The 16,295-nt window shown below is 39.3% G+C and overlaps 1 protein-coding gene across 2 annotated transcripts; it reads right to left on the bottom strand.

Annotated features, from left to right (window-relative positions):
• Positions 1-219: 219 nt before the first annotated feature.
• TMEM19 (transmembrane protein 19) lies at positions 220-15,366 on the bottom strand. 2 transcript variants are annotated; one of them, XM_085221344.1, is made up of 7 exons: positions 15,261-15,366; positions 14,803-14,953; positions 8,927-9,040; positions 7,483-7,620; positions 6,957-7,211; positions 5,706-5,915; positions 220-2,965 (listed from the first exon to the last, which is right to left on the bottom strand). In XM_085221344.1, the coding sequence occupies exons 1-7, from the start codon at positions 15,321-15,323 to the stop codon at positions 2,802-2,804; spliced, it is 1,095 nt and encodes a 364-aa protein (XP_085077470.1). In that variant the 5' UTR covers positions 15,324-15,366; the 3' UTR covers positions 220-2,801. The 2 variants fall into 2 exon arrangements, with proteins under 2 accessions (XP_085077470.1, XP_085077477.1); XM_085221351.1 differs by lacking the exon at positions 15,261-15,366 and adding an exon at positions 15,052-15,243.
• Between the last annotated feature and the right edge of the window lie 929 nt (positions 15,367-16,295).

The following is a 16,295-nucleotide window of genomic DNA, read 5'->3' as shown; positions in this document are numbered from 1 at the left end:
TTCACTTTTTATACCGCTTTATTTCATTGTCCCAGCAAAGTGTGCTTTACAGCTGTAATGACAGACCAGTCAACAGCAAAATGGACAGACCCAAGACAATCTAAGAGAAATTCAAAGTAATTCTGAACATTGGTCACTCTGATACCAATACTCTTCAACTCTCAAGATCAGAACACCAAGTCTAAGCAAGACCTGGCTAAAGACTTCTCATACACAGAGTGATTGCAATATGTTATTTATTAAAAATAAATTATGCCATTATCATACTTTTACTTGAACTTGAAACTTCTAACACATCTAAAAACAAGCCAAAAATGAGGAACAATGTTTCACAATTGAAACTTCTCAATTAAAAAATAAAATAAAATAAAAATTCAGTGCATCCTCTTGGTGCTATGGAAAATCTCTGTCACTTCAATAAAATTTAGTGACAGAGTTATCTCACACACTAAAGGTACCAACAGTTCTGAAGCAAAACATATTCAGGTGTTTTTGATTTCTGTTTTCAATCTACCTTCTCTCCTCATTTTCCCTTTTACTTCTATATATTTCCCAAAGTATCACGTGGAAAGGCAGCACTCCTGTCTGCTCCTTTCTCATCTCAGTAATAGCTCTTAGTGACACATCAGTTAACAGGCTGTTCACAGGTACAGCCACACTGTATCGTCCTCCCTGTACCTTCTATAAAAAGAAGTAATGAAATTAGCATAAGCTGTACCTCAGTTGATATAGTATACCTAGAATTAACAATGTCCTTTTTGGAGTTCAAGAGTACTCTGATCTTTCTAAATATTGAAGATTTAGGAGTGGGAATTTCATAAACAACTCAGTGTCACCATCATGAAGATAAAGGTAAAATTTTGGACAGTGGCCTTTGAAGGTCCTTCCTGCAAGACTCTGATGGGATCACATTAATTCACATGATAACAGATCAAAGCATTTCATGCTGCTATGGACTTAAAACTACAGATGTCTTCTCACTGTGACATGCTATTTTTAAAATGAGACCAGTATTGAACAGCAGTGAAAAGTAGGCTAAGTCTACCTCAGTATTTGAGGTATTTGAAAGCAGACTTTGTTTCAGGAACTGAAATAATATTTAAAAAAAAAAAAAGGCATTTAATTGAAAGAAAAATTATTTTACAAAAATGTGTATTTCCTAATTCTAAACATTACAGAAGTACTAATAAAATCCTAAAAGCCAACTAACACAGCCTTTATGTAGAAGCAGCATAAATCCACTCAAAAAAAAGAAAAAAATCTCATGTATACCTTGCTACAGATCAAGTGCATACATTTCTTTTATGATTGTGTGCTTTTCCACAAAAAGGCTGACATACAGCAACCACACAACTTGTTCTTTTCAGAAAGCTTTTATACCTTCAAAAAGCTGGATAATACAGTTCACTAGATCCAGTGCTAAATTCCAGACTACTCTATTTATGGAGTAAATTTCAAATCAATAAATCCAATGTGGAAGGTACTAAAATTTTTGAATGTTCTCAAAAAAAGGTGACAGAGTATGATCCAGATGAATCTGGACAGGCAACACACTCACAACATGTTTGTAAAAGAAAATAAAAACTAAAAAAGAAAATATAAACTACAAATCTTCACCTACCTCTAACAACAAAAATAAGAAGCTTTAAAGTTAACAGAAAGGGCTCTACCCTCTGAACATCTCCAGCTACTATGAAGGTACGCATGAAGTTTAAACACAACCTATGCTGGCTCAGTAACTTCCACATCTTCTACAATTAACAATGAGAGATGGAACCATCTATTACAGCAAACAAAGAACTAAAAATTAAACTCCCACTTTGAAATGATTTGTCAGTGAAACTTTCTCTATTCACTTTGAGGATAACCTCCGTAGCTTCATTGGTTGAGACTCTCATCTGTGAATAGCAACCTCAAACGAAAGAAAAACTTACACTGTTGTGCAGGAACCAAAGAATACAGTTTGCTCAGAATGCTAAATATTATGAAGCAATTCTATGCTTACAGAGACAATCTGCATATTTATAAAACAATGAACGTGAATTCAAAATTTTGAAACTCAATTCCAGATAATTTAATAACTATTGCATTACAATAGTGATAATAATCTTCATATATTTAATTAGTTAGGAAATAACAATTTCAAATAAACATGGGCAAATTTATTATTCTTACTGGAAACATCTTTTTTTTTTTTTTTTTTAAATTCTAACCATAGTCTCTTGCTCCAAACGTTATGTAATGGTATTATTTTTAACAACTGTATTTTAAGGGAAGGAAAAGTTTTATCAGGATACAGAATAGGCAACAAGGCTTACCTTTCCTTTTTTTTTCCTCCCCAAAACATTTCCATAAAACTTTACATACTCTAGATTATAGGGAATACTAAACCAGAATTCATCCTTTCTACTTGTGTTATCGCTGCCTACACAAAGTTGCAGAGGACTTGTGCCTGGCTTGGACAATAGCTTCAGTGCTCCAACACCCTGGTAAATGTACATCACATTTCCATTTCCAGCCTCTTGCTCCTCCATTGAGACCACTGAAGCTAATCCTTAGGTTTCAGGAGTACAAAGTGCTTTACCTCACTTGGCAATGATCTGCACCCACTCAAAGAAGAGCAACAGCAAAATTAACAAAACTTCTTGTCCTGATGGATGACTACTGCCATACGAAGCTTACATAAGTTGAGATGGAAATCCATTGGCTCTCTCAAATGTTCAGATTCTCTTTGAGCACTCTTAGAAGTCTTTAAGAAAGACTGTATGTAACTGATTACATGCCAACAGCCTTAAGCCATTTCAACGTCTTGGCCAGAAACACAATGCCACAGCTGGAAAAACCAGAGCAACAAGCAGAGAGGAAAAAAGATTTACTGCATTGTTGTCTAATATAGGTTTTCCAGATATGTGCTGGCAGTCTCTTGTTTGATAGTTGACAACCATGCTGGTATTCTTGTCAAAACCTGGGAAGAGAAAGACTTCATTTTAAAAAGGCAAAGCAGATGAAAAGAAACAGTAACCAAGCGTATACAACTTTCTACATTTCCTTTACCATTACAGTGTCTGACTCTGTAAAAAAAGACAGTAAAACACTAACCAAAATTATAGTTAGCTACATCTGGTAGATTCAAAGAATGCAACCTAAATACAATCCTTTAAGTTCAAAGTTTTGAGCAGCTGTGCTTCTACCGAGTCTACTTATCTCTTTATGTAGTTATATGAGAGAGAAAGGTAGGAAACACGAGCTTAAACCAAAAGAGGAAGAAGCTATTGGGAGAGCCACTAAGGCAAAGGATGCTGTTCTGAACAGAACAGAAACAACTGACTGTTAGAAAGATTTATTTGTTTTTAAAGAAAACTATGAAGTAACACTTTTAACTGAGCCGACAGAAAACAAACTCTGGATAGAGCCTGAATTTAACATTTCTGTTTAGTTTTATACCACCAGGCATTTAATCCCTATAACTTAAGTAATTTCCTGCTGTGCCACAGTGTTCCCAGTATTCTAGCACTGTGCCTCATTTTCTGTCACCGTGCACATTCCATTATCCAATGCTTTGTCCAATTTTATACACTGGTAAAAGTGTAGCATTCTAGCATGCTAGATTTTAATGGCCACTCACAGGTCAGTGCAGTATTGATCAGGTGTGTGCATGCATACAGATCTAAGGCTGACATGAATGAATGCTCCAAAACACATGAGCATATTTTGAACTAAAATTATTTTTCTCTGTATATTGGAGTATCTGTTAATGCTCACAATACAGAAACATCACTTGGAACTCCTACTTTAATGACACATTTTCAGCACCTCAGACAAATCGTAAAACAACAACACAATCAAACAGAAACCACAAAACACATCCCTCCCCATATGCACACACCATAAACCAACTTGGGAACTATGTTTTAGAATGTCTCGAGCTTCCTTGACAGAAAAAAAATGGTCTTTAATAAATATATACCACAAATGTACATACATTGTAGATTGTAGATTCAGAGCATAAAAATGTTCCTTCAGCAAGTTTTTTTTTTTTTTTGTAGTTTTGTTATTTACATCATTGGTATAATCTCAGTTTGGAGATACAGGAAAATCTGGATGCAATTCTGCAAAACTGTTAAGGAAAGTCTTGATGTGTGCAGTAGGGAAGGACTTCTTCTTCAAAACAGACTATTATATAAACTGAAAGTACCAGTAGGTAAAACATCAAGAGAAGGTATAGGCTGCACTGGCATCATGTTTTCCAAAAAAACCCACAGTATCACAGCTATTATGACTGCCATATTCATTTTTTCAAGATGCTGAAGAGAGATTGGAGCACTTCTCATGAGAACACATGGAACACAGTTTGGGAAAGCAGGTTAAGCAAAGAGGGAGATGTAACCTAATAGTGTGCACACCATGAGCAGCACTTATTCATCTATGTCACAGCATGTATACCACTCATGCATGTATAGCAATCACATGCATACATAGTAAACACGGTCCAGAAGTGCTTATAAATTTGGAAATGAATCTGTGAACTCACACACTGTCCCTTCTGTAGCTCAGTAAAGAAGTTGCTGAGCATGGAAAAACATCTTAAGTGAGTAAGAAACGAATGACAAAGGCAGACATGCATTAACTAAGTTTACCACATTATCTTAATCCATCTGCCTCACTAGAAGAATGAAACATGGTCTGAGTGCTTCAGTGCTTCATCTTTTATAATAAAGCATTATATTTAAGAATTCCTCGCATGGTTAAACACGCCATTTTGGTTTGGACTTTCCTGGATCTACAACGAATAGAGCACACAAACTGCTGGAAAGCCAAATCCACAGCATCAACAAGAGTGCGGTGCTCACTGTGACAGTAGCTTCAATGGGCTTTTATCTCTCATCTGCAAATTCAAACTGTGACTTCTAACAAGTGTACTGACAATGAAATCAGAAAACTAAAATTCTTTCTGTAAATCAGCTTTTGGACAGAATAGCATCAGATATGGATTTTAAGTACAAGCTTAGTCTGAAGGTTGCCCGTATTGTTCATTCACAATGATCCTAAGGAGCAATGAGTAACTAAATAGTAGAATTATTTAGAATCAACCAGCTGACAACCTTTTTCAATGGACACCAATTTGTTTGTTTTAAATAAAAGCACAGCTAGCTCATGAAACACTTAACTTCCAGGAAACAGTACTCTATTACCCTACTAGACAGTCAAAAAACAGAACCTAAAATAAAGGGTACATCTTCTCAGAACTCTCCTTGTTTAGTTCTCAAAGCTGGCACTATCACTAGGTCTCCAGAGTAAGAAATGGACATTCTGCAGTTCCCAATTAGTCTGAGTGAATGGACAAAATTAAGGTGACATTTTCTCTTCTAAAAGGTTACCATAATTAGATACAGAAAAACAGAAGAAGGAAGAAATTATTCTTGGCAAGGTAGCGTGATGGAAATCTCTGGTCTCTTTCAGTCATCAAGACAATAATGTGAGACAAACAAACCAAAATGTGCAAAAGGAAGAGGATGAAGGACACAAGTGAGGACCAACTGCCGTAGCTCTTGTTGTCATTATCATGCCCACTGCTCTGACTCTTTGTTCTTTGCGACGTCTACTCTGTACTTGTCTATACATCTCAGCCCTTCCTGATATTAAGTCCATTTTTAGGTCATAACAGCAAAAGAAAAAAAAAAAAAAAAAAAAAAGACAATTCTTACCACTGTATTGCATTGTAGCACCCAAATATGAATCAAGAATTGATCCCAGTAAGCCAGCTGCTGCTCCAAACACAATAATTGGCCACTGTGGAGCTGACACATCCAGATCACTCACGAAAACAAGCTGTGTTATGTAGTAGGCTATACCTACTGCCATGCCACCAAGAAAACTTGAGAGCAGACCCACCAATGTAACTCCTCCATTAGTACCTAAATCAAAGAAAAATCAAGCTGATTTACAATTCTGTTTTTCTCTTACAGACTTAAATTTACTACGCCCATAGTCATATCTATCAAGAAGACTATGCCATAACAGCTTGTATTTATAAATTCTCATGAAGCTGCTCAGATGCTTAACTGGTATATATACATTATTTTATTATATATACAAGTATTAACATTACTTTCCCTGTCTCTAAGGCTTGTTGTCTAGAAATATTTCCTAGCAATAAATGAAGCAAAACCAGATAGTAAACTTCTCAATACAACCTAGTATCTGATTGCTATAAACCTGGAGGAAAAAAAAATTACTCAAAGAATACCAAGCTCGAGTTCTGCAGGCTATTAAAACAACGCCTCTTTCAGAAGTATATTAAGAAGCATTTCACCAATATGTTTAAAAATAAGAGGAAAATCCATAGAAAAGACATTTGATAGCCTTCTGAAAAGAAATAAATCTGAAGAACACTTCCAATGAGGAAAAATTGCCCATACAATGCCTAAAACGTGTATCAGCACGCCTGCAAGACTCAACAGTGATTTAAGGCAGCAATGTCATCTACTGTGTAAAAATGATTTCACAGACAGAAGGCTCACTTTGCGCAGTCTTTGTAAGACATTAAAGGAAATGAGCAATTTGATTAAGAGGTGAGTTTTCTGCAGCATCTGTAATGAAAATATTTTTTCTATTGATTACAATTTTAACGACTGAGAAACACAGTTAATTTATAGTCTTTGTGTTATTGTCTGTATAAGCACTTCTAAGAGTCAAATACCTGAGTCAAGAAGTGACAGCATTCTCTATGAATGATGTCAGCTCACCGGATTCTGTGTCAACACATCTCACAGTTGCTATACAGCAGAAAAACAACTGAGTAAATTACATTTCAGAGAACGCATTCCTCCTAGCATTTTCGAATCTGTTTCCAATGTTTGGGCTTTTTTTAAGGCTCTTCTGGAACTTTTCCAGTTGGGTGCATAATTCAAAACAAAACATTAAGATATAAATATACAGAACAGACAATATCTCACCTACTGGAACTTGTTTCCAGGTTGTTATCAACCTTGGTTTGCTTTTACTCATAACGCTACCAATCTCTGATGCCCACGTATCGCCAGCAGAGCATGCCAAAGCTCCCAAAAGGGATAAGCACATCCACGATGCCGTGTAATACTTTGAAAAGTCTATTGGAATTTCACCAGGTCCACTTTCTATCATGTACAAGATAGCCAGCTCAGTAGGAATACCACCATTACAGAATACCTGCAACCAATTCCTCTGGCCTCCTAAAGTGACAGAATGAAATTTTAGTATTTTCAGATAAAACACCTTGAAATACAACAGCTGGAGACAAAAGCAAAATGCAGCGTATAAAATTAAATTTTAAAAATGCACATTTTCAAAAAGTAAGTTGCTTGCATTCATGGGGATAAGGAGATGGGAATGACAAGTGTTCCCTATTCTGGGTGTTACATCACATCTGATGCTTTGAAAGAAAGGGTACACAGTATTTACTCTTCACAAGGGATCTGAAGAAATCAAAGTGTCAGGGCTTACCTTCTTTGTATTCTGAATCTATATGTTTCTTTATATCTTTTTTCCATTTAGTAAGTTTTGAAGAAGTAACAAAAAATACAAGCAAAGAAGTGAAGAAACTGTAATTTGCAACTGTAAGGATAAATCCAACCACCAATCCTATAAAGAAAAAAAAAAGTACGTAAAATTCCTTCACATAACAACTTAACTGCATAGCAATTAAGTACTTTTATACTTTTGAATACAATCTCCATGATAAATGAACATCATGATAAATCTAAGATAAACATGCAATAAGAAAATTAATGAAGCATCTAACATCTGTAATGCAAACTTTAGAGACATCTTGACTGAACAATATCAGTTACCCTTATTATTTTCTCGTAAATTTAACTACTAAAATTGTTGATTTTATTGCTACTGCTAGAACATACGATCTTCTCTTGCCACAAATCAGTAAAGTAGTGCAGAAGATGGAGCAATAAAGAAAAGTTTACCTGCCTGAAGAATTTGACTCTTCCTATGAGAAGTATACAGACAGCTGTGACTACCTCTCTATCTGGACGTTTATCTTCAGTTTAAGGATCAAACCCCCTCCCCACACAAGGCCACTCCCTGCCATTCATTTTCTTTTGTTTCTGAATTGTTTGATCTTTTTCTTTCCATTATTTTCTTTAGTATTTGAGCTGCTGGATGTGCTTCCTTTTTTTTTTCCTACCTCCTTCTCTACAGAGGAAGTCTACATCTCAGTGCCCACAGCTCCTCACAATTGGAAGAAATCATGATTTTAAACCAAGAAAATCCTCGCTCTGAACTCACAGACAGAACAGTATTTGCAGATGGGTGACATAGGAGGAATAGATTGTAGGTTGTTTCTTCCACTGACCATCAGCTCAGACAATGCCACAAGACAAGGAAGGGTCAGCAACCTCAACCAGAGGTCTTACATCGGATTTCAATGAACACCAAGTGCTTTCTTTCCTTGTGGCCAAGAAAAACTCTGTTGGAACAGTCATTGGCTTGAAGTGAAGAATAGAACTTAATTTTCTTCTTATTTGTGGGAGGCAAAAATGCTGATGTCAGATAAAGGAGAACCATGTTATCTTCACTGGTTTCCTACCAGGCAGATAGGCTGCCAGCAAGGCTTTTCATTATCCCTCTCTTCAACTTCTTTATCTCTAGATGTGTGAAACAAACAAGACCATGCAGATTTAACTGCAAATTGTACCTGAGTTCAAAACAATCTTGTGAATTATGTAAATCTAACAACAATGCTAATGGAATGAACTGCAAACAGCTGCAAAAGTTAACTGAAGCATTATAAAAATCAGTATGAATTCAAAGTATGCATACTTACATCTATATTGAACCAGGTAGAATGGTGTAAAAGAATACTACATACTATGAAAGGGACCTTAATTCAGTTTACTGAGTGTTTATCTTAATAATCTCAGAAGAAATATACCTGCCAATGCACCACTGTGATCAAGACTCCTCTTCTTAAAACCTTGTGTAACAATCACTACTGGAACTGTGACTGAAAAAAGCCAGCGCCATGGAGAAATTGGTCGGATATTACCTGGTGAATAAAATGAAATGGTTACATATCATCCTTATAAGTTTTTCAGTGCCTTTATATCTGACAAATATTTCTCTCCAAGAATACATTTAAAGTCTGGCTTTAATAGAGATTAAACCTCCTTAGCATTTAAAACCAAGTATTTTTACGGAAGGAAGGTCAAAATATCTGCAATTATTACTTTTTCTTAATTCAGAAAAAATACATAAAAGTAACTGAAATTAATGATCAAGAAATGGCAAATTCATTAGAAATAAACAGAATGAGATTTTTCTTTCTAAAAAAAGAGTTTATAAACCCCCTAAATTAATATGCAAAATGTAAAGAACAACTGAAACCTAACTGAATAAAACAGATATGTTCAGATTTTAGACAAAGTACACACCCACAATAAGGTATGTAGAACTCAGTTTATATGAATAAAATACAAAGTAAAACCGTAGTTAATAAAGCATTAACATTCCTTTCATGTGAAAAGACTACAAAGCAACTTCAAGAAAACAAATCAGGGCAAGAGTTTCTCTCACAGATCATGTGATGACTGACTTGCTCAGAACTTGAATAAATCTGAATTGTTCATGACGATGATGGTGCTTTTTGATCAAGGTTCAGAAGCCAGCACACTGCATCGAGCCAAGCATCTGCCTGACTCAGAACCCCACCTGGCAGCAGCCAGCTGCAAGTGCTCAACAGAAGAGTGTAAGAAAGATATACAGACTCATATTCCCCTTTTTATTGGAACTTTTATGTTATAATTTCTAAAATCACCCCCATCATATTTGCCCAATTCCATTTTTAAGCCAGTTGTTGTGTAGCCCAACTACACAGATACTGCTGCCTCAAGTTTCATTGGACACCTGCTGCAGTTTTCAACCTACTGAATGTGAAAAGATTCTGTGATTCTGTGATTTCCTATTCACATTTCTCTTGCCATTCATGACCTATACAGATGTCCCATTTCTACGCTGAAATACCTTTACCTGATAAGTCTTCCTAAATGGATGCTATTATCTGTGCTGCTCATACTCATTCTTTTCTGTCTGGTATGGACATCGTGAGATGGGATGAATGCAAGTATATGGGGAGACACCATGAATTTACAGTTATAATAGTGAGATTTTCTTCTTTGCTAGCAAATCATCAATTTTTTTAACAATGTGTTTCATTTCAAAATAAAAACAACAAAACAACAAATAGATGAGGATATATTAGGTAACTTGCACAATGCAATTCCCCTCTCCTGCATTAGCTGCTTGTACTGAACCAGGCTACTGACCTCTTCAGTCATGCAGTACATCAATTACAGACTACTATGGTGTAAAACACAAATATTTGTTTCATTGCTTCCACTGCTATCTGATCTTCTTTAACCTTCTTCAGGCTGCTGTTGGGTTCTTTACTCCACCACAGCAGTCTACCTCCTCAACAGGGAGAATTTATATCCCTCAGCATCTGCAAAAACATCCATTATCCATTCTAACACCATGGGTGTTCTTATGACTATATAAACCAAAAGGGCTAGCAGTCCTAGGAACTTTCAAAGTAAACTAGGAACACCTAAAACTGTAAAGAAACTGAAAATTAAGCTTATTTCAGCAAGCCTTGGGCTCCCCTATTAAACCACTGTTTTTATGAAAGATGTTATAGATTTTGTATTTAAGAAAAAGGTATCCAGAAGATTTAAGTCTGGGGTTAACCTTGTTTCCCTTTAAATGTTTATCCTTGAGCAAGTTTGAAGTTACCTAGTTCAGTTCTCCCAGTTCTGTCTCTGTTCCCCTAATCTACAGAAAACTTGGCTCAGCTGAGAACTACAGGTCACTTGGAATTCTTCACTTAGAGGAGACCCTCTTTACTGCCCATGCACACACACAGCCTCTTCCCAACCTGGCAGCAGTATAAAAACTGGCTGTGCACCTTGGTCCATAGCCCTGCAGACACTTGTTGGAAAAGAAGCTGTATCCAACAGTTTCATGTCTTGTAATGGATACTGACTGTCAAAAGTTCTCCCCCCTCATTCCCCCCAAGGAGTCTTTCATTACAATGTGAATTCCCTTGTAGAACAGAAAAACAATATCCCACTGAGCCACCATATTCCACACCATTCCATAAAGTACCAGTGTCCATAGCAGCTTATCTTCTAAGTAGATGATTTATCTTCAGTGTCCTACACATATTTGTTTCCTTCTCAAATTCCAGAACACTCACTGAAATAAAAGCTATTAATAAATTAAAAAGGAGTTATTACTGTCCAGTTAGAGGGTTGTTTTAATCATAGAACTGACTCAATGTATCTACTGCCTTAGCAGTAGTTAATATATGTACATACATGTTGAATCACCTCATTTTACTTTTAATTCTAAGATACACATTTCACAGCAAAAGACGTTTCAAGTACATATTCTAGAATATAAAAATTTGAAAGTATAAGAAGAAATGGTTGCTAAGACTGTTAAAAAGTCTTCTATCTTTGCACCCAGAGACAAGAAAGCTATTCATTATATTCTGAACTTCACAACTTCCTCTGAAAGAATGTTACTTCCAGAAAACATGACAAGAAATTCTACTAGGTAGAAGTGGTGCAACTGCTGTCTAGAACATCATCTTTCTGATTCCTTTTAAACTTCATGTAAGGCTCTCAAAAATATATCTTAAACTGATTATCTCAGCAAGATTTCATATGAGAGTTTTGTTTAAAAAAAGCCCATTAAAAAACAGTGAAGCTAATCGTTAACATGGCTTTTGATCTAAAACAATACCAAAACATGAGAAACTATTTATTACATCTGCTATACACATATATGACATCACAAATCTAGCATTACATTCGACCTATCTAATGGAATAGAAATTTCACACAGGCACAGCTGCTTGCCACACAAAGCTGAACACGATGGTTTGTAACACGAGTGCTTGCGTCAGCGTTACAGCTCTGCGGCTCTTCAGGCTCCTCAGAGGAAAGCAGGGCAAACATATCTCGCAGTGAAACACTTGTCAACGCAGCACAAGGGTTTTCATGATAAAACCACCTCTTTTTCATGCACTGGAAAAGCTCAGTGGCAGAGATGGTGTGGAGGTGCACCCTGTAGCTAACAGCTGGGTCAAAAACTCAAAGAAAAGCACCGCATCACAATTCTCTTTCCTATTTGATTAAGCCCACTCCTACTATACGCTTAATTCCCCTTCACATCTTGGTCTTTCCATAGTTTCGGTCAAATGGAAAACAGACGTCCCATGTTGCTGTTCCATAATCCTCTGCAAAAAAGAGGATTTGTCTCCAGTCTCCTGACTTCCACTAGCACCTGATTCATGTGATATCAGGGATTTCCACCCTACACCTTCCTGTTACATAGCAAGAGCAGGAATAACTTAATTAGTGAAAAAGCTGAGAGAGTTATACCTATTGAGCAGACGTGCAAAAATGACACTGTTATAAGTCTGCTTAAATTTGACTGTTGTGGCTTAATACAGCAGTTGGCTAAGAACCACAGCTATCTGTTCATCCCTCTCCTTCCCAGTGGAATGGAGGAGAGAATCAGAGAAAAAAAAGTAGAACTTGTGGGTTGAGATAAAACTAAGACAGAGGAAAGGAAGAAAATAACAGTTATGACTACATGTGTCTATAAACAATTAAATATATATATATATGAATATATGCAACAAGTATTGTACAAGCAATTGCTCACTAACCACTGACAGATGCCCAGCTAGCCCTCCGTGCAGTGGAAAATGAATTCCCACTCCTTCAAAATTTCTGCTTGATGATATGTTATGGAATATCTCTTTAGCCAGTTTAGTTAGCTGTCCTAATTCTGCTCCCTCACAGAATCTTGGGCCCTTCACTGTGAAAGGCCTTGGCTCTGTACATCATTGCCTAACGGCAACTTTATATATAGGTGTGTTATAAACATGATTTGGTTCTAGGAGAAAAACTATAACATCATACCAGACACTCTGGTGGAAAACAATCACATCTTAGCTGAAACTAAGACACCAACTCTTCTGCTAGTTCTGAAATAATTAACCAAACCTGTTTGTCAAGCCTGTTTTTGTACACTTGCTTTGTGTCAAGTACCTCTCCGGAAGGTGATGTGGAGGTGCCAGAGAACATTCCAAGTTGGAAGGGACTTACAGGAATCACAGAGTTCAACTCCTGGCTCTATATAGCACCACCCAAACCAAAACCCGATGTCTTAGGGCCAACACTCCTTAAGCTCCAATAGCTCAGGGCCGTGTCCACTGCCCTGGACAGCCCGTTCCATGCCCACCACCTACCGGCACAGAGCCTTTCCCTAACCCCACCTGACTATCCCTGACACAACTCCATGCTGAGCTGTAGACACAACCTGCACTCATGTGACACCTGATTTCATGTCAGCCTGATAAGAGAATCCTGTACGGAACCGCGAGTGTTCCTTTATTCTGTTCAGTTAGAATCATGGAGCATTCTGAGACAGAATGGAGTCGTAAGGATCATCAAGTCCAACTCCTGGCTCCACAAAGAACCACCCAAAAATCAGACAGTATATCTGAGAGTACTGCCATTCTAAAAACTAAAGCACTGGTGTCATGGTTTTATGTTTTTTTTTGTTTTTGGTTCTCAGTATTCCGCATCAAAACATCATGTAGTGTACTGGGAGTTAAAGTGTTAATGCTCCAATTCCAGGCACCTATCCCTATACATTACAGAAGTCATGGGATCTGGCCCTTCCGGGTGGGGCGGTCTCTTACTGCCTGGCAGTGGGTGCTGGAGGGTGCTCTCCTGGCCGTTCCAAGCTTTTCAGGTTTGAATCGGTATCGGGAACTCTCTCTCTCTCCTATTTTGTTTGATTTATTAGTCTCAATTTCAATCAGATTGTATTATATTGTGTTATCTTGCATTCCAATATCATAATTAGTAAAATAAGTTTTCCTCCATAGATTGTTGCCGCTGTTTTTTTTGTTTTCCTTCTTTCCTTCCCATTTTGTGGGCTGGGGAGGGGAGGGCAGGGGCCTACCGCCCCCTGTCACGGGTGTAGATTGATCTCGTTAACTCCGTGACAACTGGAAAGCACTAAGCAGAAACATTAAATAACCACTATGAGAGTGTGCATATACTGGTGAGGTATGTATTTTATCTCCTTTGAATCCAAGGTGACAGCAAGCACTTAGGCATGCTCCTACACTGGGAGTCCCTAGGCACTGAGTGGCACTGCAGTGACACTGGAGCTCCTCCTGCGGCAAAGCAGCTGATGCATTAGAGACAGCTGTTCACCTGCCCAGGAAAGCTGTTCAACTCTTCAAGGTTTGAACAGATGCTGCAGGCAGCACTGCCGCATCTGTATTTTGCAGTTAAAAAAAGGTCTTAACAAAAGTGACAGCCCACAGAGAGCACTTGTGTCCCTGCAACTACACACAACCCACAGCCCACCTGGGTTACCTGACCAGAACAGAGCTGACCGTACATACCCACCTCAGCAACTCCCCACTCACATCACTTTCCTGCAGCAGATTCCTGCTTCTTCCCCATCACACTTTCCCACATGCCCTATTCAAAGCCTTCAAGAGCATTTCCAAAACTTCTGCAGGCCGGAGCGCCCCTCGCTACCTGTCATCCTTACCCTCACTACAGGACAGCACTGCTCTCTCTGGGCCTCGGGCTCCAGCTCTACTCGGGCTGGGAAAGCCCTTCAGATGCCTCATCCAGACCCAGACCCCGTCCCCGGGGAGGAAGGTGGGGCGGCTGGCTGCGGGCCCAGCCGACTGACCGCGGCCTTTGCACTCACCGTAGTATGTGCTTGCAGTCATGGACACGATCCAGAACGCTAGAGAGACCGAGATGAGCAGGCTCAGGATGACGATGTTCGCCAACATCTTGAGGTAGTCCCTGAAGAAATCTTCCTGGCTGCTTGTCATGGGGAGCCAGAGGGCGGCCGCCTGCGGGGAGGCACAAGGCACAGGGCACGTCAGTGCCGCGGCCAGCCCTGCTGCCCTGCTGCCGTGCCCACCCGCTTTGCCGCTCTCCCGACACCTACGGACATCTCGGGTGGCTCCGCGGGGGGCTCCCGGCGAGCCGCCCGCGACCGCCCCCCGCCCGCTAACCCGCGCGCTGCCAGCGCCGAAACAGCCCCGAACCGCGTCAGCTCGGGGACGGAAGCGATGGCAGCGACGGCTGAAGGCAGGAGAAAGGCGTCGGGACGCGTCCAGCCCCGCCTACCCCCCGCCGCCCGGCTCCGCCACCGACCTGCAGTTCGGGCCCGCCAGCGGCGCCACCATCCCACCCCGCCGCCAGCGCCGCACCGCGCATGCGCCGCCCATCCCCGCCTCAGCCTGTGGAGATGGAGGGTTAGGCGTCGAAGCGCGGCCCTGCCCTGCCTTGTCCGGGCTGTTGTTTGCTGGTCGCTAGTTGTTGGCTGTTCCAATGGCTCTGGCATGGAGAGTTTTCCGTATGCCTTCCCACTGTTTCGTGAGGGCACGAGCGCGCCCCCCTGCCAGCGTGCTGTGCGGCTGTTGGTGCTTGCCCCGTGCCTGTGGGCTCTGCTCTGTGCCCGCATACAGCAGTTACATGCATGTCAAAGGAAGCAGTGCTTATTACATGGAAATCCATTGAGAAATAAGACAGATTGATAACGACAGGGATGAGGTTTTTTTTTTTTTTTGGAGGTTTGAAACTTGTTGGAACATTGCAAAGTTCATTAACGTAAAGACTTGAAGTTTTCCTAAAACCAGCTTGGGATGAAAACAAGCCAAACCTGCCTGGTGGCTTTTCTGATGGCATGCCAGAATTACCTGCAAAACATATGGCCATGAATAAAGCCAACACGAGTTATTAGAGAACTCCGCACCTCCCTCTTGCATACCGAAGAAGCTTTGTCAATGTACCACAGAAAGATGGGAAGCTCCCCACTTAGCAACAATCAACTCCCGCCCCCCCAAGCCTCTTTGCAATGTGGCAAATAAGAAATAAGATTTATTTGAAATAAACAAGATTTAAAGCATTTCAGAAGAGATTTTTGAGATAACATATTCAGCATTTGTTCTGTAAGTAGAAAGGTGCTGAAAGTAAATGGAAAAAAAAAAAACCTAAATTTTACAGTGTTACAGATGGGCCATTGTATCAACATCAGTAAAGTAACCTCAAGTCCTTGCTTTCATGGAACTGAACCAGCAGCATGATAAAATATGTAATTGTTCAATGAGGAGCTGAGTAATAGGAAAAAGTAAATTAAAAGATCTTCTACACAGAACAGGTAGCATGATAAGTTACAGGCATTGGTGG

Source organism: Meleagris gallopavo, chromosome 1, assembly GCF_905368555.1.
Source record: "Meleagris gallopavo chromosome 1, MGAL_WU_HG_1.1, whole genome shotgun sequence".
NCBI classification, from domain to species: domain Eukaryota; kingdom Metazoa; phylum Chordata; class Aves; order Galliformes; family Phasianidae; genus Meleagris; species Meleagris gallopavo.
This window is presented reverse-complemented; position numbering and strand designations above follow the sequence as displayed.